This window comes from Rhamphochromis sp. 'chilingali', assembly GCF_963969265.1.
Source record: "Rhamphochromis sp. 'chilingali' genome assembly, chromosome: 10".
NCBI classification, from domain to species: Eukaryota; Metazoa; Chordata; class Actinopteri; order Cichliformes; family Cichlidae; genus Rhamphochromis; species Rhamphochromis sp. 'chilingali'.
In genome coordinates, this window is record NC_137937.1 from 23,295,281 (window position 1) to 23,321,003 (window position 25,723).

General features: G+C 40.4%; 1 protein-coding gene across 3 annotated transcripts in view; it reads right to left on the reverse strand.

Annotated features, from left to right (window-relative positions):
- ntrk2a (neurotrophic tyrosine kinase, receptor, type 2a) overlaps positions 1-25,723 on the reverse strand; it is a 114,318-nt gene that overhangs the window by 84,523 nt on the left and 4,072 nt on the right. For 2 of the 3 annotated variants that reach the window (XM_080893790.1, XM_080893788.1), the window contains exons 3-13: positions 25,087-25,158; positions 24,585-24,653; positions 23,551-23,699; positions 13,035-13,168; positions 11,978-12,110; positions 11,663-11,734; positions 11,237-11,464; positions 6,976-7,002; positions 5,446-5,460; positions 4,259-4,296; positions 3,827-3,926 (exon numbers count right to left, since the gene is read on the reverse strand). In XM_080893790.1, coding sequence (XP_080749916.1) covers positions 3,827-3,926; positions 4,259-4,296; positions 5,446-5,460; positions 6,976-7,002; positions 11,237-11,464; positions 11,663-11,734; positions 11,978-12,110; positions 13,035-13,168; positions 23,551-23,699; positions 24,585-24,653; positions 25,087-25,158 — 1,037 coding nt within the window. The remainder of the gene's footprint in view (positions 1-3,826; positions 3,927-4,258; positions 4,297-5,445; positions 5,461-6,975; positions 7,003-11,236; positions 11,465-11,662; positions 11,735-11,977; positions 12,111-13,034; positions 13,169-23,550; positions 23,700-24,584; positions 24,654-25,086; positions 25,159-25,723) is intronic. The other variant, XM_080893789.1, reaches the window with a different exon arrangement.

The following is a 25,723-nucleotide window of genomic DNA, read 5'->3' on the forward strand; positions in this document are numbered from 1 at the left end:
AGTCCGAAAGTCTTTTTCCATGGCCTCTCCGAACTCCTCCCACACCCGAGTTTTTGCTTCAGCCACTGCCCGAGCCGCATTCCACGTGGCCTGTCGATACCTGTCGGCTGCCTCCGGAGTCCCACAGGCTAGCCAAGCCCGATAGGACTCCTTCTTCAGCCTGGTGGCTCCCTTCACCTCTGGTGTCCACCATTTGGTTCGGGGATTACCACCACGGCAGGCACCAACCACCTTGCGGCCGCAGCTCAATGCAGCAGCTTCGGCAATGGAGACGCTGAACATGGTCCATTCGGACTCAATGTCACCAGTCTCCCTCGGAATGCTGTTGAAGCTCTGCCGGAGGTGTGCGTTGAAGATCTCGCGGACTGGGGCCTCTGCTAGACGTTCCCAGCACACCCTCACTACGCGTTTAGGTGCACCAGGTCTGTCCAGCGTCCTCCCCCGCCACCTGATCCAACTCACCACCAGGTGGTGATCAGTTGACAGCTCAGCCCCTCTCTTTACCCGAGTGTCCAGAACATATGGTCGCAGGTCTGCTGATACGATTACAAAATCGATCATCGACCTACGGCCTAGAGCGTCCTGGTGCCACGTGCACTTATGGACACTCTTATGTTCGAACAGGGTGTTCGTTATGGCCAAACTGTGATTAGCACAGAAGTCCAATAACAGAGCACCGCTTGGGTTCAGATCAGGGAGGCCGTTCCTCCCAATTACGCCCCTCCAGGTCTCGCTGTCGTTACCCACGTGAGCATTGAAGTCTCCCAGCAGGACAACAGAGTCTCCAGGTGGAGCACCCTCCAGCACCCCCCCCCCCCCCCCCCCCCCCCCCAGGGACTCTAAGAAGGCTGGGTACTCTGAACTGCCACTCGGCGCATAAGCGCAGATGACAGTCAGGACCCGTTCCCCGACCCTGAGGCGCAGGGAACAAACCCTCTCGTCCACCGGGAAAAACCCCAACGTACCGGCAGCAAGCCGAGGGGATATTAGGATACCCACCCCAGCCCGCCGCCTCTCACCAGGGGCAACTCCAGACTGAGACAGAGTCCAGCCCCTCTCCAGGAGACTGGTTCCAGAGCCCAAGCCATGTGTAGAGGTGAGCCCGACTAATTTATATATTTGTTAAAAACTGTATACACTCAAACACACACATGACTGTTATGTTGTTTGTATCATAAGATATTATCTTTATTTTTGTCACCTTTTCCTCATATAATAATGAAAATCCTACCACATATCAGTTATTTTCCAGCCTATCGCTTTCAAGTTTCAAATTCTGGTAATGTGCCAACCCTAATCATTAGGCTTCTGCTATGCATGTTTCTGCACTCAGGACGTAGTCTGCATTTTTTCCATATGTCAGCATCAGCAGTGACCAATAAAAATCATAAAGCCTTAAATGCAGCCTGTTTTTTAATAAAACATTATGAGGACAAAGCTAAGTCTGATGCTTTCAGATTATTACATATAGCTTTCATACAGCAGCAGGCTCCACATGAGTGTCTAAAGCTAAAACAAGAAAATTACCATTGGATAATAAATTATCCCCAACATGAAGACGGGCTCGATCAGATTACAACAGTAGATGCATGCACACATGTGAACCTACTGCAGACTTAAATATTACCTGCTCCTTTGTGCCAACACGAGAAAACAAACTACTATACACACTAAATGAAATCATCCTTCTAGTGTCAAGAAGCAGCGAAGAGATCATGCAAGGAAACCAGTACCAAACGTTGTCCATGTGTTATTGATGAGAGAGGAGCAGAATAATGCAGTCGGCATAAATAATGTAAACCAGCCACAGCTTTTTACTCAGCTATCAAAAAGAGGCGGTCAGCAAATCATCCTCAGCTCAGTGAGGCGAGTGACGATTTTTCACTGCACACCTGCTCAATATGGTACAAGGCCTGACACGCACTTTTTACACTTTCTGATCACAAGTTCGCCATCATCATGTGGGGGTGATTTAGTTATTTTGCAATGACAAAATAGTTTTTGTTTTAGATTAGGACTGGTGAGGAGCTGCCATCAGCAGTTGTGTTTCTCTTGTTGAGATTAATTTCAGTGGGCTCAGTGCTGCTGTGGATTACTCGCAGCTGTTGAACCCCCTGTCTAGATCTGTTGTTCATACTGATGCAGGCCTCTCCAAATTTCTCTCTCCATAAACTTACTGCAGCGTAAACTTGCTGCCGGGCACATGCATCTGTATTTCTACATGTGTGGGGAATGTGAACAGAAAGAGGAAGGTGGAAGGGTTGAAAGGAAGGAAGATGAAGAGTCAAGGGAAGCAATCAGAGGGCAAAACTGTAATGTGACCTAACCTCCTGCACAGGATGCAAAAATGCTTAGATGTTCACAAACACACAAATATATACTGTATATATGATACTAAGACATCTAAGAAATCTCACACACACAAACACAATGTGTATCCTTTTGCTCCTTCTGTCCCACATCCTTCCTTCTCCGGGGGCCCATAAATCAATCACTGTCAAAATACTGCACTTCTACAGTGTAACTGAGAGTCACACACATAAAGGCGCACACACTTGGCAACGCACATCGAGTAACTCTGTGACTACATTTGCATTCACTTTTTGGTTCGCTAATTTGAATGTGAAATATAAACCTACGCTGCATCAAACGGTGATGGCTCAAGCGGTGCCAAGAAACGTTTTATTCCTAAAAACAAAAATCTTTAAAAAGCAAAGAACGACTTCCTCAAGACGAGGAGTTCATGGACCGTCTGCCCTGAATGTAAATTTCGCGTATTTATTTTCTCAACCAAACTGAATGAAAGACTGAAAGGGCTCATTTCAAAATTAAAGATTAATGTGTTCACCTATAGTTCTATAGCTACACACGGAATATGTGAGCACTAAAATGAAGCATGACCATTTTTGTATGTACGATGTGAAAAATGGAAGGACTGTGGTTCAGTGATTATTGTTAGTTTACAAGAAGGAGGACAAAATCTGAGCAAAGCATAAAAATGAGAAAAGACAAATCTGCTGTAGTAAGTCAGAATAGTAAATACCAGATGAGGGAAACAGATTAGTGACACTTGTAGCCAATGCAGAAGCAGTTGTTTCAAACAAGAGGAAAACTATGTGGCATAAAAGATAGACGGCGTGTGTGCAAGCATGTGTGTGTGGAGGCTTCAACAGTGGCTACAGTACCAAATCAATTTCACATCAACATGACAAAGACTACAGTTCATTTTAGTCCACATGCATGTTATGCACCAGCAGAACTGAGACCCAGAGAAACTTAATCACAACAGCAGCCGCTTCCATCCGAACCGGGTGAATTCGTGGATACATGAGGGCCTGCATATTAAATTAGGATCATGATGATCAAAGACTTTCAGGTTCTGATTGCTTTAATTTTCCATCATCCTACCTTTAACTTAGATTTCTGTATATTTTGCCTCCTCAAAAGTGGAACCACAAATCAAGGCTTTAGTGGTCAGTGACGAACACTGTTTGGCCCATATGCTTTTGATGTTGGCATATTAATATTCGATACATCCACATATTATAAGGTTACAAGGAATCTGGAGTCTTACTCAGCTGTGACAGAGCAAAAGGTTGGGTAAACTGAAGAAATGTAAACCAAAAGAACAACAACATATACTGTTGTTGTTCTTTGGTTAATTCATACAGTGAAATATCTTTGACCACATAACATAGTTTCTCTCCCTCTAATTAATAACAGGCTTTAATGTTTTCATGTATCCATGAAGCCGTCCACGTCAAACTAAAATCACCGGTTCATTCTCCCACAGACCACAACTCAAGATTAGAGCAAGAAGTCTTACCTTTGATGCCAAACTTGGAGTTTCCTCCAAACTTGAGAATAATCAACATTACAAGGAAACCAGTGAAGGCTACAGCAGCGATGCCCACCACCACGTACACCTGTACAATGAGAAATCGGGGTTATAAATCTCCCGAGAGGTGAGCAAACACACTGACAGCTACACAAAGCCAAATGCCAAACCCACCACAACAAAAGGTATAGGCCACAGGCTGTTTATATCACTGCTCAAGAAAGGCAGATTTTCTTAAGGACTGCTTTATCTTCAATGTGTTGGGTTTATTCAATTACGCATTACATAAAAATAGAGCCAGCTCAGGTGTTTCTAGACAGGAAACACAAATAAATGAAAGAGAAACAGGCACAAACCATAAATAACTTGCAGTGGCAAACAGCAAAACCGTAGAGCTGCAGGAAAATAGAAGTGACTTACAGCGACTCTGTCCTCGTGTTGATTCGGAGGAGGGGTGTCTATTGATGCAAGAGACAGAGAGGAAGAGAAACTCAAGCTGTGATTTAAGGACAAGTAAAGGAGTGTTTTTTACTCACTGTCAAACAAAGATATGGTTTCAACTAACACAATAAGATTTACTGTTCATCTGAAGCATAAAATTGTTTATCTGTTTCTAACAAAATAAGCTAAAATATTACATTTTGTTCTTTTTTCAGCTTCTCACTTTAGAGGTTGCTACACCAGATGATCTGCCTCCATCTCATCCTAGCCCTTACCATCCTCTTCTGTCACACCAACCCTCCACATGTGCTTCTTCATTACATGAGGTCTTCCTCCTTCCTGGGGGCTCCATCTTCAACATCTTTTGTCCAATATATCCTCTATACATCCTCTACACATGTCTAAACCATTTATTCTCATGTCTATTCTGGTCACTCCCCATGAAAATCTTAACATCTTTAACTTTGGCACCTCCAGGTCGGCCTTCTGTCTTTTTTGTCAGTGCCAGAGTCTCCAAACCGTACATCACAGAAGGTCTCACTAACATCTTGTGAAACTTCCCATTCACTCTTTCTGCTATCCTTCTGTCAGGAATCATCCCTGACATTATTCTCCACCGACTGGAGGGTTGATGGTTGACCTCAGGTATGTAAACTCATCTATGCTTTTCAAAAAGCAGACCAAGAGTATCATTATACAGAAGTATCCCACCATGTGGAAGCTGCTCCAACAGGAGGTCAGATTTTCATAAGGTTAGATTAAGAGAACTTCACAGCCTCATCATCCAAGGTGGTTTACACCGGTCATATTGATCTGACCTCTTCCTCAAAGCCTTTTTTTTTTTTGTTGAAATAGAGAAAATTACCTTAACATTACAAACAATTAAGCTCAAATCACTTGTCCAAGTAACCAAAGCATCTGGCGTTTTACTTAATTACTGACTTTATACAAACTCAACAACTTGTAGACGTAAAGTTAACGTAATCAACATGCTACCTGAGCGTATATCACAAACTGATGGGTGCTTTTTTTTTGTTTTTGCAGTTTTTTTCTGTCTTTCAAATCTAGTGGCAGATGTGCAAAAATACAAAACAAAACTACCGTAAATAATTCATTGTCTGTGTTACTTGTGGATAAGAGTGAGCAACTAAAAGATATGGCTGTACCTGTGGTTTGATCTGCTGGTTGGAGGGCGTATTGGAGAAAGACACAGACAGAAACAAATTAGTTCTCAAACATATTTCAACTGTAAGACAAGCACTCTGTTTTCTGAGCTTGTTTCAAAAACATAGTCATTACACAAACACGACGTGCAAACAGCACGTGCTAAACATGCACACGTTCTAGCTGCAGGGTCGTACGCGTACGTAACCTCTCAACATCTTAAGAAAAACAAAAGAGTTCGTGAGAGTAAGATTGCTGAAATGTAATTTGTGTTTGTTGACGACACCAGTTGTAAAAGTGAGCCTGAACTTTCCGGCACTTTCAGTTAATGAGTAATTAAATCAGGTTGGCAGTTTAATACACAATATTTTTAAGTGATTTCAGTCTTTATGGGCTGCAGAGACAGTTAAGTCACTACAGTTCAGATGCAAAGCTGTGCTTAAGATGCTTCATCTAGCTAGTGCTACAGAAGTGCAGTGAGCGTAATCGGAGTAACTTTTTTGAAGTGGAGAGTACTTGAAAATTCAGCATTTCAAACAGCTCAATATGTATGACACAAAAACAGTTTCTTTGCAGTTTGACACATAATTTGTCTGCTAGCTGAGGGCAGAGTGACTGTGTTTCCCAGGGAAGAAAAAATACTAATGCATGATCATTTTACTCTGTGAGATGGAGAACAGAGGGAAGACTTGAGAAAAATGCTCTAATAAAGGTAGAAATTTCAAGCTTACACGTAATGTTCTAGTTCAGTTTACAGCTTGGTAATCAGATTGGATCGCTATATAACAAGTTTCTAAAGTTGTCTAGATGTTTCACATCATAAAATGTTTTTGAAAGTAAATTAACCGGTAATTGATATTAATTCATGTTATCCAAAGTGTATACACGTGCAGTCTGTATTGTGGGTCAGTGATGAACTATGTTGGAGTTGTAAAGTGCAGACTGTGGTGTCCTGGCTCAATGCTCGATGGGTCCTCGTATCTCCAGAAACATTATAAAAGAGAGATAAGCCCTTTAATTATGAATTGAAATTTAAAAGATATTTAGATAGTGGTCGAATTAGAACTGCATGCAAAGTTTGAACAGATCTGTATCAGATTTTACTAAATATTTTGTACGTGCCTGTAAGTTTTTGTCCTGTTGATGTTTGAAATGAAAGATAATTTAGATAATGCTTCAAAATAACAGTAAATCTATGCGCGGCTGCTAAGTAGACAGTGTCACTGATTTTAATTTAAGCTTATTTAAGCTTTTCGTGTTCATTAGTAACAGTTGCCAAATTGCAGCTTTCTACTGGCTGGGGGTTGAAAAGCAGCCATAGTGGCAAATATAATGTGGGCCTACATATTGTAGAATATAGTTGTTCCCTCACTGCCCTAATATGAACCTTGAGTACCCCCACCTGCCAAATCCCACTTTAACCCCTACACGATGCTGATGTTAAACATCTAAAAACAGTGCCTGTAAACAGAAACTAGATGTGCCTCTTTTAAGAATTTTGCACTTAAAAAAGACAAAACATACTCACTTACCATAATAGTAAGGCTCCGGATCTGTTGCTGCAAAAAAAAAAAAAGAGCATTTACATTGATGACATTTGTTTCACAAAGCCAACTTTGTGCATCAACACAAACTATTTCACTGTATGTAGCTATACCTGTACATATATAGTCTAGTATAACATAAAAGCATCAGCAAGATTTTTTTTCTTTCAGCAGCTCCACCTTTGCTATCAATAAAGGCAGATTTAAAACAGAACACTGCCAGTTTGCCATTCCTTTATCTGATTTCATGCCAGCAACTACCCCTCATTATAAATCGATGCGCATAACCCAGATGGCAAAATATACACAGTCTGCAGCAATATTTAAAGTGTGAAACAGAGTCATGATGAATCAGGATGGCGACTGAGAAGTATATGAAAGAGTCTATTTGTGGTAATAATTAAATGCATTTCCTATATACTAAACAGAAATATTTGATTGTAATTGTACAAAGATAGGAAAGAATTTAAAAGTATCTGTAACGGCAAAAATAGCTGTAAAAGGGGCGATTTCTTAGGTTTTGCCTTGAGATTAAAGGGCTATAAAATGATCAAATTAAAAATATTCAGTACGGGCTAAACAGACTAGAAAGTTTGGACGCTGCTTCAAATACAGTACTTAAAAATGCCAAAATGCAGTATTTGGTGGGATTGTCGTAAAGGAAAAAATCCCATTTATGGTGCAAAGGGACAAAAAAGTTTTGCACCCAACTAGTCCTGCACCATTTGTCACAGAATTATAGTTCAAAGACCAAAATAAGCAGCTCATTTATCCACTCTTCTCGTTGATTTTCTTCCAAACTATTACAATTAATGCACAAAAAACACATTCATCTCAGTGGGTGGAATGTGTCGTACTAGAGTACAGGGTGGGCCATTTATATGGATACACCGTAATAAAATGGGAATGGTTGGTGATATTAAAGTCCTGTTTGTGGCACATTAGCATATGTGAGGGGGCAAACTCCTCAAGATGGGTGGTGACCATGGTGGCCATTTAGAAGTCGGCCATCTTGGATACAACTTTTGTTTTTTCCATAGGAAGAGGGCCATGTGACACATCAAACTTATTGGTAATGTCACAAGAAAAACAATGGTGTGCTTGGTTTCAATGTAACTTTATGCTTTCATGAGTTATTTACAAGTTTCTGACCACTTATAAAATGTGTTCAATGTGCTGTCCATTGTGTTGGGTTGTCAATGCAACCCTCTTCTCCCACTCTTCACACACTGATATCAACACCGCAGGAGAAATGCCAGCACAGGCATCCAGTATCTGTAGTTTCAGGTTCTGCACATCTCGTATCTTCACACCATAGACAATTGCCTTCAGATGACCCCAAAGATAAAAGTCTAAGGGGGTCAGACCGGGAGACCTTGGGGGCCATTCAAGTGGCCCACGACGACCAATCCACTTTCCAGGAAACTGTCCATCTAGGAATGCTCGGACCTGGCACCCATAATGTGGTGGTGCACCATCTTGCTGGAAAAACTCAGGGAACGTGCCAGCTTCAGTGCATAAAGAGGGAAACACATCATCATGTAGCAATTTCAAATATCCAGTGGCCTTGAGGTTTCCATTGCTGAAGAATGGACCCACTATCGTTGTACCCCATATACCACACCAAACCATCACTTTTATTGTTCCAACAGTCTTGGAGGGATCCATCCAATGTGGGTTAGTGTCAGACCAATAGCGGTGGTTTTGTGTCAATGGAAAATTGTACTTAGTAGTCAGTATAATCTTTTAATGATATAAGTTTGCATATGGTAGAATACTGTATGAAATCATTTGTGTTTAGAAGTATATAGTTGATGGCATATTGAAAGAATGTCTCATCCTAGGAGGTCTGTAACATCCCAGGGTGTTCTGGCGTTCACCCCCACATCCTAGGAGTATGGGAGAGGTCGTACCTTGTCTTATTGTTTTACGGTAGGATTAACGTAGCTATACATGTTTTAGTCTAAGTGCCTTTTGTTTAGATGAACTGCTGGACTTCCAGTCCAGCAGGTTTAGGGAAGTCCTTTATGGGGTCACACTCTGACACACACACGCACACACACACACACACGTACACCTCCACATATCAATGTATGGAACAAACGCTCACTGAAGTGTATAAATAAAAGACCAGGGCAGTCCTCAGTGCTTAGTCTCTGAGGCTCACTCTTGGTGTGTCAGTTCTGGAGGCTGCCCTTGCTAGCAAGAAAATCTCTGTGTTTCTCCTCTCTGATTCTCTGCTGAAGAAGTGTTTTAGAATATATCTCTTAACATTTTGTTTGTTAACTTCACCATTCACATAAAAGTTTGCCTCATCACTGAACAAAATCTTCTGCGTGAACCTAGGGTCCTGTTCCAATTTTTGTTTTGCCCATTCTGCAAATTCTGTGCGCCGATCTGGGTCATCCTCGTTGAGATGCTGCAGTAGCTGGAGTTTGTAAGGGTGCCATTTGTGAGTAGCTAATATCCAGTGACATGCGGCGAGTGCTACGCTGTGGGCTCTTGCTGAATGAAGCTAGGACAGCCACTGATGTTTCTTCATTAGTGACAGTTTTCTTGCATCCACATTTTGGCAAATAAAACACTGAACCAGTTTCACGAAACTTAGCAAGCAGTTTGCTAACTGTAGCATGGGAGATGGGTGGTCTCGTAGGGTGTCTTGCATTGAAATCTGCTGCAATGACCCGGTTACTGCGTTCACCAGATATCAACACAATTTCGATCCGCTCCTCACGTGTTAACCTCTTCGACTTTTCAATGGCTGTGAACAAAGAGAAACTTGTAAATAACTCATGAAAGAATAAAGTTACGTTGAAACCAAGCACACCATTGTTTTTCTTGTGACATTACCAATAAGTTTGATGTGTCACATGGCCCTCTTCCTATGGAAAAAACAAAAGTTGTATCCAAGATGGCCGACTTCTAAATGGCCACCATGGTCACCACCCATCTTGAGGAGTTTGCTCCCTCACATATACTAATGTGCCACAAACAGGACTTAAGTATCACCAACCATTCCCATTTTATTACGGTGTATCCATATAAATGGCCCACCCTGTACATTAATTAACTGTCAGACAGGGAAAGGAAAAATATTCTTCTGAAATTTTTAACTCTAACCTGTTGCTAGGCTCATGGTTTTCAGTTTACAGACATCATTGCATGACTACAAAGTAGGAACATTTCTCCTTTTTCAAACAGTGTTTTTCTCAATGCCAGTTGATCTGCACTCTTTGACCTGGAGGCATCTTAATGAGAACAGTGTCATCTTTCTGGCGAAAACAGATCCATTATATTTTGATCTAGGACTTTTTGAGAAAAGCTGAAAATACATCTTTTTCCGGGTCTACACAAGTAAAACAAAAAGAAAAAAATATATATATAACTTTTGGGGCCGCTCAATAAATTTACATACAATTTATTTATTTGTCTGTCAGTGTTCCTGACTGTTTGTCTCCATAGCCATACAGATACGGAGTCATGGCTTTACATATGTTACGGTGTTACTCAGTGTCAAAGCTTCTCCTGTCTGCCTCTTTTTCATATGCACACATGAAAAACACAAAATAGTCCAAAAACCCCACCAGCAGCTAACAACAGCGACTGTGTTGCTGTAAGATTTTCAAAATAAAATCCTCCAGCTTGTTAATGGAAGACCAGTAAGCTTTAAAACATGTAGATCTTTCAACATAAAAGCCATTAATTAAATACAGAAAGCTATTCGGTTGACCAAAGCTGTCTGATTTTCAAAAGAATTCATCAGAGTTCATCAAAATCAGAGCCTCCAGTTGTGTATTGGACATTGTCAAGATGCTTTAATAATGTGAGATTTTCAAAGTAAAATTACAAAATTAACAGGATGTTTATAAATAAATAATATATTTCAAATAAAACTTAGCTAGACATGAATTTATCAGAATGGTTTCAGGTGCCAGAGTTTAAACTATCAAAAGTATTTTGGGGCAGTCTACTTAGCTTCAACTTCTTAACAACATAGCAAGTCCAGCAGTAGCATTAATCACTCTACTGTTTCTCCAGAAATTGCATAGTCTAGTTCTTGTGATTATTAATTATGAAGAATATTTTTCCTCAATTAATAATTTAGTTAAAAAAGAAGTGGTATATCATATGTTCTTGAAAAAAATAGTAAAAATGAACTTGCTGATAATTTTTTAATAACCAGATCAGACATCATGATGATAGTGGTGTAGAAACAGAAAATAAAACATCCAATAATGTTGTATCTTACCATCGGAAGGCATGTGCATGAAATGAGCATCAACTTCTTTTTCGTCTGTGCCATAGGGGTTTGCAACCTCTAGTTTGTAACGCCCATTGTTGATGTGTGTAGGGCTGTCCAACTGCAAGCAGCCATGGTACTCTCTCTCAGCGTAGTCGTGGATCCTGGTGAAGATGTACTGCCCCTCCTTCACTGGCTTACCATTCTGTGACCACTTGAAAGTTGGCTTAGGGTTTCCTAAAGAGAGGTAGTGAAAACAATACAAAAGAACCAGTAACGTTAACTAGTTTTCATTATTTAAAAAGATGTCATTACCCTATTTACGCAGGTACTGGTGTGACTTAGGGAAAGTCTTTTTATGTTGGGACCTTGTGAAATCACAAAAATCAAACATCAGAATATGACTAAATACAATCATGTGGACATCTCTTGTACCTGTCACGCTGAAGGGAATACACCAATGATGATCTGGAATTGCGTCACTCAGCTTTGTGATTTTGGGAGGAACTGATGCAGCGGAGAGAAAAGAGAGTTTAAGAGCAACAGTGTGAAATTCAAACAGAAGACAGAACTAAGATAAGGCAAAGGTAAAAACTAGCGAAGCGTGCAAGAACACAGATTAAAAGATGAGAAGAACCGTTGTCTTCTCAAGCTTTTAATTCTCTGATTTAAAGACTACGCTGCATCGAGGGATGCTTTGACAAATTAATCTTCACTAAATTGGGGCAGTTTGCCAGAGGATAAACTTACATAGTATATTCAGCACCACAGAGGACTCTTTGTCTCCTACAATGTTTTCAGCTGTGCAGCTGATCTTGCTGTTGTGGTCCGTGGAAGACAGGTTAAACAGTTGCAGCTTGGAAGTCTGGCCCGATGTCGCTATCTGCATGAGAAAAGAGCAGCCGCACAAACAAAAACTGATTGCTTAGTAGAAGACAATGTCTTCAAAGTCAGATCGTGATGTTAAGAGGTCCAAGAGCCACATTAAGTAAAAATTGACTTTTAAATCAGAGTGGACCTCGATAACGCTCAAGCTGTTAAATGTTCATGATATGTGCATAAAACACTAGAAACGCTGGGTTATGTCATTCATAGCACTTTAAACAAGAGGGAAAAGTATGTGTTGACAGTAATATACTCTAAATTGCTAATTGTTTTTATGATGACACAGCCGGTCTGTGGTAGCCAAACCCTTCTTCTGGTGTTGTGAGGAAATCAAATACTTATTTCCCTCATGGACATGCAAATCATGTCAAACTTTTTTAGTAATTTGTTTTGTTTTGATATTCTGTCTCTCTCCATTAAAATGAAACTAACAGAAAGATTAGAGACTGTTCATTTCTTTGTAAGTGAGCAAGCTTACAAATTCAGCAGGGGATCAATCAGAGTACATGCTTTTGTCTTTGGGGGAAGAAATTCTAACGGCAAGCTACTACAATCTTTTACATGTAAGACTTTGATTGTTGTAGACTTGTGAGGTAGCTAGTAATGGGCAGCCATGTGGGCAAAAATGCCTGGCTGGAGTCTGTCTTTACATTTTCACGGAACCTGTTCCCTGACTTTGGGGGATTGCAAGAGATGAAGTCTTCAACACACACAAGCAACCAAAATGCAGTTATAATTAATGGTAATAAGCCATTTATTGGAAATCAGAGTAGGAACATTAAAATAACAGTATCATAGCAACAAATGGTCTGAATACTGAAATGCTGAAATGTAAAGCTCATAGAGCACAATATCGTAATTTCTGTAACAGTAGGACAGCAGTGCTGGTACACTGTGTGTCTGTGTGTGTGTGTCTCCTAACCTCATAGTAGGCGACACGTATCATATCCCAGAACAGCTCAGGAGATGGGACACCAGAGGTCGTACACAACAGCTCCATATTCTCTCCCTCCATTTTGGTCAAATTGGATGGGGTTAACGTTGCCGTGGGAACCTCTGCATACAGCAAGGGGGCAGAAAGGAGGAGAGAAGAGTGAGGAGAACGTAAAGTTTAGAGATGGCGAGAGGACAGGACAGGAAGTGGTAGGAAAGGAAGCAAACTTAGGATTTAAGGCCTGTTTAAGGCCGCTGTTTTTTTTCTTCTCAGTTGAAATACAAATCACGTAAGAACCTCGACAACAAGACAAGAGCAGGCAAACACACACACGCAACCACAGGGACACACAAAGAAAGAGCTCGAATTCAATCTCCTGCTCTCTTTCTCTCACTTTCATTTAAGCACACTCACCCCAATCAAACAGTCAGACAAAGAGACAGAGTTCAAACACAGTGATGGTTACACTGATTACTAGTGCATGTCTTCAGCAGCCCAACTACTAAATTGATTGGACACAGTCTAAAGCCCCTGTCAAAGCAAAGACACTGGTGACTGTGTGTGTGTGCATATATGTTTGTGTGTGTGTGTCTACATAGGTGACCAGGATGTGACCTGAGCATGACCAATCAGACTCAATCAGAGTCTTGCCACTTTTGTCCCCTGTCCAATAACATCATTGAAGAGAAGAGAAGAGTGTCGACAGCTACTGCAGATAAAAACTGGACAGATTTCTTATCAAACCCCATCCTCTCCCCACCCGTTTCCAACCTCTTCTGTCCGTCGGCAGAATGCTTATCACCAGGGCAACCCACTTATCACTACGGCAACCCACTCAATCACTTTGAGACGCCGTAAAAACCAGTCATTTCACTGGTGGCAGCCCAGCTACTATATCAGAACGACATATCTTAACAGGCTCTCAGTAAATCAGCTTTCTACTGCCACTACAGCCATCTGCAGGCTGCACATTACACACACACACACTCACACACACATCTCCCACTGAAGCCAACAAATTAGCATAAAACCTCTGCAAACCACCGTGATTTTGATGTAAGTGCAGCAGGATCGTTATGACCTCATGTTCAATTATGGTAGTTAAATCATCCATGCCAGTGTGTGATCCTGAATCTTTAGCTGCTTAGATGTTTTCAGAATCAACAAGTGGGATTGAAAAGGGTTTTATTGTAATTATGGACGGTAGATCGCCCTGCAATTGTGACAACACCAGCAATTATACGGAACTGTGTCGTGTATCAGCGCTGAGCCCGCGCTATAGTTCACCTGCAGCCACTTGTGAGGAAATTCTGGCAGTCGGGTGTCTGCAAGGGATGCACGACATTTATATTCATGCAAGAGAGTTAGACACTAGCTAAATGGTTTTTCATTCAGCCTTTTGACTAAAAAATCCCAGCTATGTTTCTGTTAGTAGTGTTGAGCCATATCTTTTGTGAAGGCATGGCTGAACTTTGCGGTGGTTATTGATGTAGGTCTGTTTTCTTGTGAGAGATGTAGACATTTACATTGTGACAGTCTGTGACACAAAGACAGAAAACCATTCACACTCACACTCAAATCACTCAAACCATGGCCAATTTAGAGTCACCGTTTAAGCTAATGTTTTCCAAAACATACGTTTAAACAAATAAAGACGACATGCAATAAGAGCGAAGGAAGAATAAAGGTTAAAGAGCACAAAAATCTGAGTGGTCGAACTGCTTGTTTTCTTCTTATTTTTAAGGTTATTTCCTGTCATGCATTGCAGAATTTTCAAGTATTCTTCTATTATGAGTAGAAATATAAATAGATTACTGTACTTATATTGCCTCAATTTGTGATTTGATGATATTTTTCAAATAAATACAGTGCAGTGCTGAAACATGATATCCCATGGATCCTTAGCTGGGCTCAAAACTGATGCTGGTGTCCATGGGATTTGATTCACATCATCTTGGACTCATGAAACCCCTTGACCTCTCAACAGAAGCATCTGGAACTGCAATGGTTTTCCGTGTTCCACATTCAGATGCTGCTTTTAATTTCTCACTTGTCTGTACTTGAAGTTCACATGCTCACTGTAACAACAGGGTTTAGATTTGTACTAAAAGGTCAGCTGAATATTTTTTTTTCTTTTGTCTTTTCCACACTGCTGTAGCCTTCACACTTGTATAGAGGTGTTTTATTTGGAAAGCAGCTCATTATTCACTCATCCACTCAGGCTGTCAGAGTTATTCCGTCTCTGACATGCATCCAAGTGGTAGCGTCTATGTCCTTCTGTCCTTGTTTTATATTAATCTTATATTGACACATAAAACCCTGGAAATAACTTGGTTGTACCATCAAGATTGGTCTTTTGGAAATTACTGAATATTAATTATGTCTAAAGATTCCACAACAAAAAAATTTTTTCTAATCTTGGAGCTCTGTATGGAGATATGCATGGGATTAGGTTAATTAGATCAATCTAGACTGACTGTAGGTGTGAGTGTGAATGGCTGTCTGTCTCTCTGTGTTAACCCTGCAACAGATTACATCTGTCCAGGGTGTAACCTGGCTCTTACCCTGTGACAGCTGGGTCTGTCTCCAACCTTTCCATGACTCTGAATTGAATAACTGGATCGCACATCTGACTTTTAAGCCAAGGGTCACAAAGCCCACGTCAGACGGGTCAGATAAAAAGAAAATGCATTGCTTTACCACTAATTCAGACTGAATCTCGTAAAAGTTAAGAGGCAAAGTTCATTGCATCTGATACTGTGCATCGTCATTTGACTACTAGGTTGCACTGGAATAAGCAAGAATGATCAATTTAAGTAGAAACTGTGATATTGCTCTGGTAAACGTTGCTTAAAGACTATATTTTAGTGTCACAAAAGAGCTTTCTTTTCTGTAAACGACAACCTCTCAGGTAGAGAAGTGGGGAAAACTTCACAAATGACCCCTGGATGCACCTATGCATATACTAGCTCTTGACACTCCTTGACACCTGGAATCCATATTGCATTCATTTTCCAGGATTATGTTCAATGAATGGGTGATGAATTACAAGTACGGCATCAGCGACAGCATTACTCAGTGTCATTGTTGCTAGCTTTTGCTACAGGCCACAATAGGCACGTTTGTATTGATGTTCAGAGAAATGTTAGCATTTATTATGTAACCTTCCTTCTGCTCCATCATAATGATGTGTTTTTTGAGGCAATGCAGAGGCAGAAAGAGAGTTTTCTGACAAAATGTATAGCAGAGAGAGGTGAGGAAAGCACTGAGGCACGCAACACAAAGTCTGTCCATAAGTTTACCTGTCAATGTTCTGCTGTTCATGCACTGTGAAGGATTCACAAATGATGCAGAGACAAAGGGAGGAGGATGATGTGTTAATGATTGCTGATCTCTTGTCTGAGATTACAGTCAATCAGGCTGACACTTAACTCCAGCATCAGATCATTCGAAAGTTTTGAATCTCTCTACACTTTTTTTTATTTTAATTAGGCCACATTTAAATTATTGTACCGAGTTCCTCAGTGTTCTTGGCCAAATGGGTCCAAGGAAGGACGACTGGTGAACTGGCAGCAAAGACATGGTCACAACGTCATTATGCTTAGCCTGTGTGTGGCTAAAAACCTTAATGCTGCCTTTGATATAAAGGTGTCAGAACACAGTGCATCACAGCTTGCTGCAGAACGCTGAGAGTAGACATGCTGACCCATATATCCACTACTGAATACATCTACATCGAGCATCCGAGCATCTGAGTCGACAAATCACATTTTCTTTTATTTTCACATGGACATCGGGTTGTGTGCACATCATCTTCCTGGAGGAGAGATGACAGCAGGATACGCTATCGAAAGAACTCAAGCCAACAGAGGCAGTGCTATGTTCTTGGCGATGTTCTGCTGGGAAACCACAGGTCCTGTATTTCACGTGGATGCTACTTATACACGTACCACCTGCAAACATAGTCTGCTTCCTCTGTTATGGTAAAAGCTCTCTCTGCCAGGAAGGAAGAAAATTGCAGTAGTGTAAAGAATAAAATATCTAACTGAGAATGAAAACACAACTTTAAACCAGGAGAATCAGATTTATGTTCTATATGTCTCAGTTTTCAGTGTTTAAAGTTGTTGTTCCCGTTTTGAGCACTGTTTGATTAGGTTCAGACTTTTAGGGGTCCTACTGTCTTTCTGAAAGGTTTAAAGCTTTTATATGCATTTTTTCACACCATAAATGCTGTGCATTAAAATGCAAAGCAGTCACTATTCTTAGGGAAATATTTTTATGGCAATTAAATTAAGGCTAAGTTGCGGTTTGGGTTAAATAGCGTTGAAAAGTCATCTTAGCTTTGAGAAAGATTCTCTCTACACAGTCTTCTGTTTGGGAACGAGACACAATCACTGAAATGTAAATGGCTGTAATTCCTTTCCACATTAAAAGGGTTAAGCTATGCAAAAAGACATCCTTCTGGCTCATTTCAAAATCTTAGAACTTACTTTCTTCCATTTTTAATAAAGATTGTTTATTGAATTGTTTTGACCGCCTGTCCTCTTTCCCACAAACTGTCCTTCTTAATCTCTCTTGAATCCTTCAGTTATGAAAACTTCAAAATGACAGCAGTATGTCCTTAGAAGGAAAGCAGGAGATGTCTTAAGACATTAAGGCCTGGATGACCTCTATGTTCCTGCTTCTTAATTAAGATAAAGCTGCAGTTATAGTGCTTGACCCTTAAAAATGTTAGAAACATGATGTCTAACCAGATGCTTACTCTGGATGGCATTACCTTGGCCTCCAGTAACTCTGTGAGGACTCTTGCAGTCGTTTTAGACCAGGACATATATGTAGGACTGCTTTCTTGCATATGCTCAATATCTCTAAAATTAGAAATATCCTGTCTCAGAGTAATGCTGAAAATGTAATTCATGCATTATTACTTCTTGGCTGGACTACTGTAATTCATTATTATCAGGATGTCCTGAAAACTCCCTGAAAAGAACTCAGTTGATCCAAAATGCTGCAGCAAGAGTCCTGACAGGGACTAGAAAGAGAGCACGTTTCTCCTATATTTGTATCTCTTCATTGCCTCCCTGTTAAATCCAGAATCAAACTTAAAATTCGTCTCCTCACATACAAGGTCTTGAATAATCAGGCTGCATCTTATCTTAAAGGCCTCATAGTACCACATCACCCCATTAGAGCTCTTTGCTCTCAGACTGCAGATTTACTTGTGGTTCCTGTTTAAAGTAGGATGGGAGGCAGAGCCTTCAGCTTTCAGGCCCGTCTTCTGTGGAACCAGATTCCAGTTTGGATTTGGGAGACAGACACCATCTCTACTTTTAAAATTAGGCTTAAAATTCGAGTATTTATTTAGGGCTGAATCAGGTGACCCTGAGCCTTCTCTAAGATACGATACAACAGGCCTAGACAGCAGAGGGCTTCCCACAATGCACTGAGTGGTTCTTGTTTCCCTCTGTTTTCTTTTTTTCCCCTTAACCTAAGTGGCCGTGGCAGATGGTTGCCCCTAGCTTGGTTCTGCTGAAGATTTCTTCCTGTTAAAAGGAAGTTTTTCCTTGCCACTGTTGCCAAGTGCCAAGTTTGCTCACAAGCGGTTGTTGATTGTTGTGGTTTTCTCTGTTTTATTGTAGAGTCTTTATCTTACATTATAAAGATAAATACAATTTAACTGAATTAAGCTGAACTTCTCAGGCCTGTTACTTTAACTTCAGCTACCTCATAAAACAAGGTTACAAGCTACAAATACAACAATCTGCCTCATCTGTCATGTGTTTTTGTGTTGTGCCTCCCAACTGCTTTACTGACATAATATACTTACTAAATCTTTTGTGTCTTGCTTTATTCCTCACTATTTAACATGTAGGAAAGTTCACATATGTAATTAGCATTTCCTGTCCACAAACTCTTACAGAAGCCATCTGGTCTGTTTTGTGTTTGCCTGTGCTGCTGAATTTTAGTTTTATCTACTATACAACTATTCAAAAGCCTATGCACAGATTGGATGGTAAAGCCAATTAAGTCAGAAAGGAAATGACGGGGACAGAGGCAAAAATTCTTTGAACAGCAATCAAAAAAAATAGATGATTAAGGGCAACAACTGACTGTCATTTTGCGTGTTTGACTGGAATGACTAACTGAGAGAGACACAGATGAAGGCAGAGTGCACCTGTGCTGTGATGTGCCCAGCGGGAATCTGGTAATACATCTGCTATAATTTCTACAGCGCCGGGAAAAAGCACCCTTTGCTCAGGACAGCTGGTTTCAGTTATTCACTTTAATGGAATTTGATTCATTTAGCAGAAGCTAAAGGTGTTATAAGAGCGATGGTGGAAAAAGCTTAAACTTGCCCTTCTTACCATTAACAAGCGTGGCATTAAAGGGAGAAGGAACTGAGAGAAGGACACAAAATGAAAGACTTTATAAAGAGTTAAATATGGCTCTTTTGTTTTGTTTTAATTACCCCGTTATTAAGAAACAGCGGGACTGTTAAACACCTGCCGTTGCCAACATTTTTGCTGAGTGACACAGCTGATGTTTTTATTTTGCACATTGAACAGGCTCTGTGTTTGTAATCCTTTCGGGGCGGAGCTCCAACCATAAACAGTCCATGGGGAAACACAGACGGAGAATCGTATGAGGCTCGCCTGTGAGATCAGTGTCGGCCCGAGGGCATCGATGGGCATTTCCTCTTTGTGCCTTCTTCATAATGTCGCTCAGAAATGTTCAGGCCCACAGACAGAAAGATTTTACATAAAGCAGACAGGCAGATGGAAAATGCCAAATAAAGAGGAAGAACTATGAGCATGAAGTGCGGGGCTAGCAGTTTGGCCAGACTGAAAGGTCTTTTTTGGTGTATCACTGTTAGCCCTGGGGCATTATTTGGCACCCCTGCCCCACCATGTCCTCCTACTCATATGTCACTCTGCCAGGGGGTCCCCCGCCCACCTCTCCAGAGGCCCTGCTGTAACTGTGCTAATGCCAAAAATATCCTCTGCTAATGGAGGGAAGGTAGAGGGGACAGATCAATAGGAATTATCAATGACATTGTTAGCTTCCTGCAAGCTAACTTATTGTTTGTGCCCTGAGTGTCCGGATTGCCCAGAGCTATTTTTCACCAGATTGATTCCTCTGTGAACAACAAAGATGCTAAAACAAAACCCCAAAACATGATTAGGCTCATAAAGCGGATTTGACTGATGATTTTTTTCTTATAAATTTAAGTCTGACATGAAAATTCCTTTATAATGCCACATTACTAAAATAAACTGGGGTGCACTCCCCATCCGAAAGGCGAAAACAAGTTTTATTTGCTTACTCTGGTCAAACTCAAGCTCTAAATGCCAGATTGAGACAGATACAGTGCACACGATTGGAAAAAAAATCAACAAATCCAGAGAATGAGAGCAGGTCAGACTCTGAGACAGGTCAAGCTGTAATTTGACACATCTTATGAACAGAAGAGTGTCCAAAATAGAATGATTCATGAAAAATTCATACAGATGATATAAAGAAGGGAAGAATAAAGTGTCAAATAACTGCTGACATTTATACATTCATGCTTCATAAACACTCCCATAAGCATAAAAGCCTTGTGGTTTGTAGAAGCCTGTCCTGGAAGTGTACTTAAACTGACATTACACTTATGTGGTAAGTAATTGTATGTGGAGGACTGTAAAGACATAATTCTTTATTATAATATTAACTGTGTTTCTTGGCAGGTCAAAGAAACGTTTCTTGATTAAATCTGTGGAAAGCGTCTTTTCTTGCTTTTAAAATGTGATCATCTTTGTGGGGTTTGCTTATAATATTGCAGCTTTCCATAAATCTAGAAAAGTTGGGTTTTGTCTTTTTATTCCTAGAGAACAAAACATGATGATTCAGTGGAAAAGGAAATGAAATCTGCTGCTATGGGACACAGTGCAGATGGTCTTTATAACACTTCATTTTACTGCAGTACATACAGTCAGCAACTTTCAGAGTCAATGATGTCATCTATGTGCTGAATTACACAAAGCATCATATAGTCCTAGCATGCTGCTGTTGCAGGTGAGCAGCAAGAAGGAATAGATGAGCAACTTAGGCAAAGCGATGCACAAATTTGGCAGGTTTTGTATGATCTCTGATAACGATACGCGCAATAAACTAAATCCTGACTAAACTAACGTTTCTTTGTTTTCTGCATGTGGCGAGGAAAAGAACAGGGAAGGAACACAAAACAAAATCTCTAAGTAAGCTCTACGTACGACTGACATACGTAGCAGACATATGATGGTTTCTACAGGCAACGATCAAGATCTGTGCGTTTATTCTCTAAAATAGCAGCACAGCTAATACACACACGCACACATCGTCAGGCTCCCTGCAAACCTCTAGAATAAAAGCAGGCCAGATTGTTTTGTGGGTACGTGTGTGTGAAAATACTTAGGACGAATACTTCTACAATCGATACCCTCGTAGTTTCTGTAGTAAAAGCAAAAGGGAAAATAATCAATAGGGACGGCTCACTGAGACATAATGTAATAGCTTCATTAGACATCTCCTCCCCCAGGTTACACATGTACATATAAATATAATAATAAATATAAAAGCCTTGTTTTCATGTTGTTCACCTGCTCGTTCAATACAATGCTTCCCCAGAAGTACACAAGAATGTTAAACATTGCACACATCTAATTGGTAAATGGACCTTTTTACTACAAGCATACAAGCGTGTACCGTACAATACATCATGATGCTCTCTCTCTCTCTCTCTCTCTCTCCTTTGGTTAATCTAGCACATTCAATGTAATGACAGAGCTTTCAGTGATACACCATACAAGCATGCACAGAAGTACACAAGAATACTGGAAATAACACGCATCTAATTGGTAAATGGACTGGTACTTATAGACCTTTTTACTACAAGGATACACCGATCAGGCATAACGTTTTGACCACTGACAGGTGACGCAAATAACACTGATTACCTCTTCATTGTGGCGCCTGGATTTGAGCGAGTTTAATAAGGGCCAAATTATGGTTAGACAACTGGGTCGTGCAAAACTGCAGCTCTTGTGCAATGTTCCCAGCATGCAGTGGTATGTATCTATCAAAAGGAACTGATGCTTGTGGGATCATTAATTGATACAATATACAAGCATGTACTTTTATAGAACTACACAAGAATACTGAACCCATCTAACGCACATTTAATTGTTAGATGGACTGGTACTTGAAGAGCTTTTTGCTACAAGCCAAGGGTTTTCTATCATGGATGCACTCACCCTACGGTGGATACATCAGGACCAATTTGGGGGTTGGTTTATTGCTCAAGAATACTTGGACTTGCAGGCTGAAGGACTTGGACCTCTACCTCCTGAGTCAGAGCCTCCCCAAATTAAAATTTTAATACATGAACTTCTGATTAGAGGAAATCTCTGACAGGTTTAACAGAACTTGCAGCCATTTTTTAAAACCTATCATCACATTAAACATGCTGGGTTAACCAGAGGAGTGAAATAGAGCGCTATGGCACATCATAAATGTATGAAATTTAGAGCAAACAGGAAGATGAACACTCGTAACTTTTGATCGGATGGCTGGACACCTGTCCAGAAAGGCTAAGCCTACCCCGCCTAGTATTATAGGACAACACAACCCTCACACACTCACAAACGGCACACACATGCATAACCTGTGTGTCGGTCATTTCACTTTACTCCATCTAGCAGCTAATCTGTGCATCGCATGAGAAAAAATACCAACTGGACAAAGATAAATCAGTCTGTGCAGCGCTGATGGCGTTTTGGTGACACACAACAGAGAGCAAACAACATGTTCAAGCCCTGTGAAAGTGAGGCTCTAAGTGTGCGTGCGTGCTTTTATTTGGTCATTTGTTTGCTTGCTCATGCATAAGACATTGTAGCTTTCTGCACTTCACAGTGTCTTGGGAAATTACAATATACAGGCTAAGCGACACTCCATGTAAGTGCAATGCCGTCCGTGCAGCACATCCGTCCTACCAGTAGGTATATATTACTGATTACTGCAGAGGCTGTAGTCAGTGCATGAATTGTACTCTTTGTACAGTTATCCTCTTAGGTGTTAACAGCAAGCTTCAGTGTCTCTATTCATTCAACCCCCACACCTCCTGAGAATTGCCAAAACACTTAGCACATTTGTCTTCAAATATCAAGTTTCATACCGCACACGTGTACATACACATTTATACAAACTGTGCACATAAAAACAGATGTGTCAGACATATGAAAAATACATAAGAACACGACAAAATATAAGCAAGCCCTTGGAAAAATATTTGCACAGGAAACTATTAGGATTGATTTTTTTTCCTCCAGGTGCTTCAACGCTTTACACTCTGCTACAGCTTGTGAATGTTTTTTCCAGGTCCTTACCCTATGTGTGTGTGTGTGTGTGTGTGTGTGTGTGTGTGTGTGTGTGTGTGTGTGTGTGTGTGTGTGTGTGTGTGTGTGTGTGTGCGTGCGCACGCCCTTACCACAGTTAGGTAATGTCAGTCTGGACAGCAGTTTGCGTGCTCCTCCGTCCTCAATGCAGCGTAGCTCCTGAATGTCTGCTTCCTCTCCTAACCACAGTTTGATCCACATGTTCTCACAGGAGCAGTGGAGAGGGTTTCCAGACAGGATCCTAGAAGCACACACACACACACACACATTGAAGATCTGTGAGAAGCAGAGCATAGCAAAGCACGAAAGAGTAACAGACATTTTGGAAGATTTAAGAAAGAGAGGAATTGTAACTGTTCGACACCACTAGTGTTAAGTGTTTCTGGGATTTGTTTTTTTTTTTCTTTTTTTGTCACATTACAAGGTTTTGCTACTAACATCTCTGCATGCTCTCTGTGCTGTTATTTAGCTTTTAAATCGGGGGAAAAATAGAAACGGGGAAAATAAATCTAAGAATAAAATACAACCTCAACCTCCTGGGTGAACACTTTTGATTGCAAAGGGATTGGACAGGTTGTCTGGTGGGGGCCAACTTGTCTCCAAACAATCACAGTCTGACTCAGACTCACTGCAATCACTCTCAGACAGATTGCCAAAGGGTTAAAGATAACTTCCATGTAATTTATAAACACAGACAGACTGACTGCTCTGCGACATGTTTCATTGCAACAGGCAACTCAGTTATTGTAGGGTTTTGTCTTACTATACAACCAACCGGTTGCGTTCCAATATAAACCTAAGTTTGTAGTTGAATTACTATCCCGTAACAACTATGTCACTATTTCTGACTCTCTGTTTCAAATTAGGATCTGACTGGACTCTGAATGCAACTAAAAAGTCAGCTCCTCTTTAATCAAGAACTTCTAAAAAAAAACATTTTCTTGCTTGAGGAAAATTACGGACTAAATAGAACTATGAACCGATGAGATTAAAAACCTAAGATGCTATTACAGATGCTACTGTGTGTATTTGTGTTTATCTAAAGACTCTCATAGTAACTAGGAGGTAAACCAACAGACACACACAGGGATAGAAAGACTGATAGCAAAGGTTCCTCTGAACTCACAGATAAGAGATGTTGAGGTGTTTGAATATCCTCCAGGACAGGGATGACAGGTTGTTATCTTTCAGATTCCTAGAAATTAAATCAAACATTAGGGAAGAAGACAGTGTTTGTAGCACCAAAGCAAAGTAGTGGATTGTTGTTAGGACTAATAGCACATGTCTGCTTCTATCTACACTAATAAGCCTGTATTATATTTCTCATTTAAAGTTTTCCCCACACATTGTCACAGACTGTCACAATTAACCTTAAGTGTCGCATTAATTAAATATAATAAGTATCAAACTAAACTTTAATTATATTGACTCTGCATCACGGTTTGACTATCAATTATAAATCTTGTTAACCTGTAGCGGACTTCGTTTTTCATCAATCTCACTGCCTTCACTGGCTTTTCTTCTTACTTATTAATTTTCTCTTCACAGTGTGACTTGTTCACATTGCGTTGCAAAGGTACACATTTTCAATCGAAGGGAAGGAATAAACAGCATGACTTTTTACTCACAAGTACTGCAGTTTAAAGTTGTTCTGAAAGGCCAGCTTTGATACATATGTTAGCCTGCTGTTGGTCACCGTTCTGCCACAAAACAAAAGCAAGAACATCATCAGTATCTTCATGAACATTTGTCTCACATCACAAGCCAGGCAAGACGAGGATATGTGCCAGCAATAAGAACCTGGTAACCCATATTCTGCTCTCCTTATTGTCTTATATGACCTACAAACCACAACCAGGATATATATATATATTAACACAACACTTTTTTTAGAAAGTAGAACAATTTAGGTCCAAAGAACTAATCAAATGATGAACATTTAGAGATTTAAAAGAGGACACGCTTTCTGTTATTGGCTGTCCAATATAGGGATGTCTGTGATGCAAACTGACAGAGACAAACAAAGGTTGTTTTTCATATTAAAATCTTATATCAGTCTCCCTTTCTGTTAAAATGACGTTTATATAAACAACTCCAATAAAAACTTCATCCATCAGAGCTAATCGAAGCTAATACACTGGATCCGCTGGGCATAGTGTAAATGGTACCCCAATAGAAATGCTTTTATGTACATAAAAAATTAATATTAATACACAACAGGCATTACACAACGATGCTATAACGGGATGCATAAAGTCTTTGCCC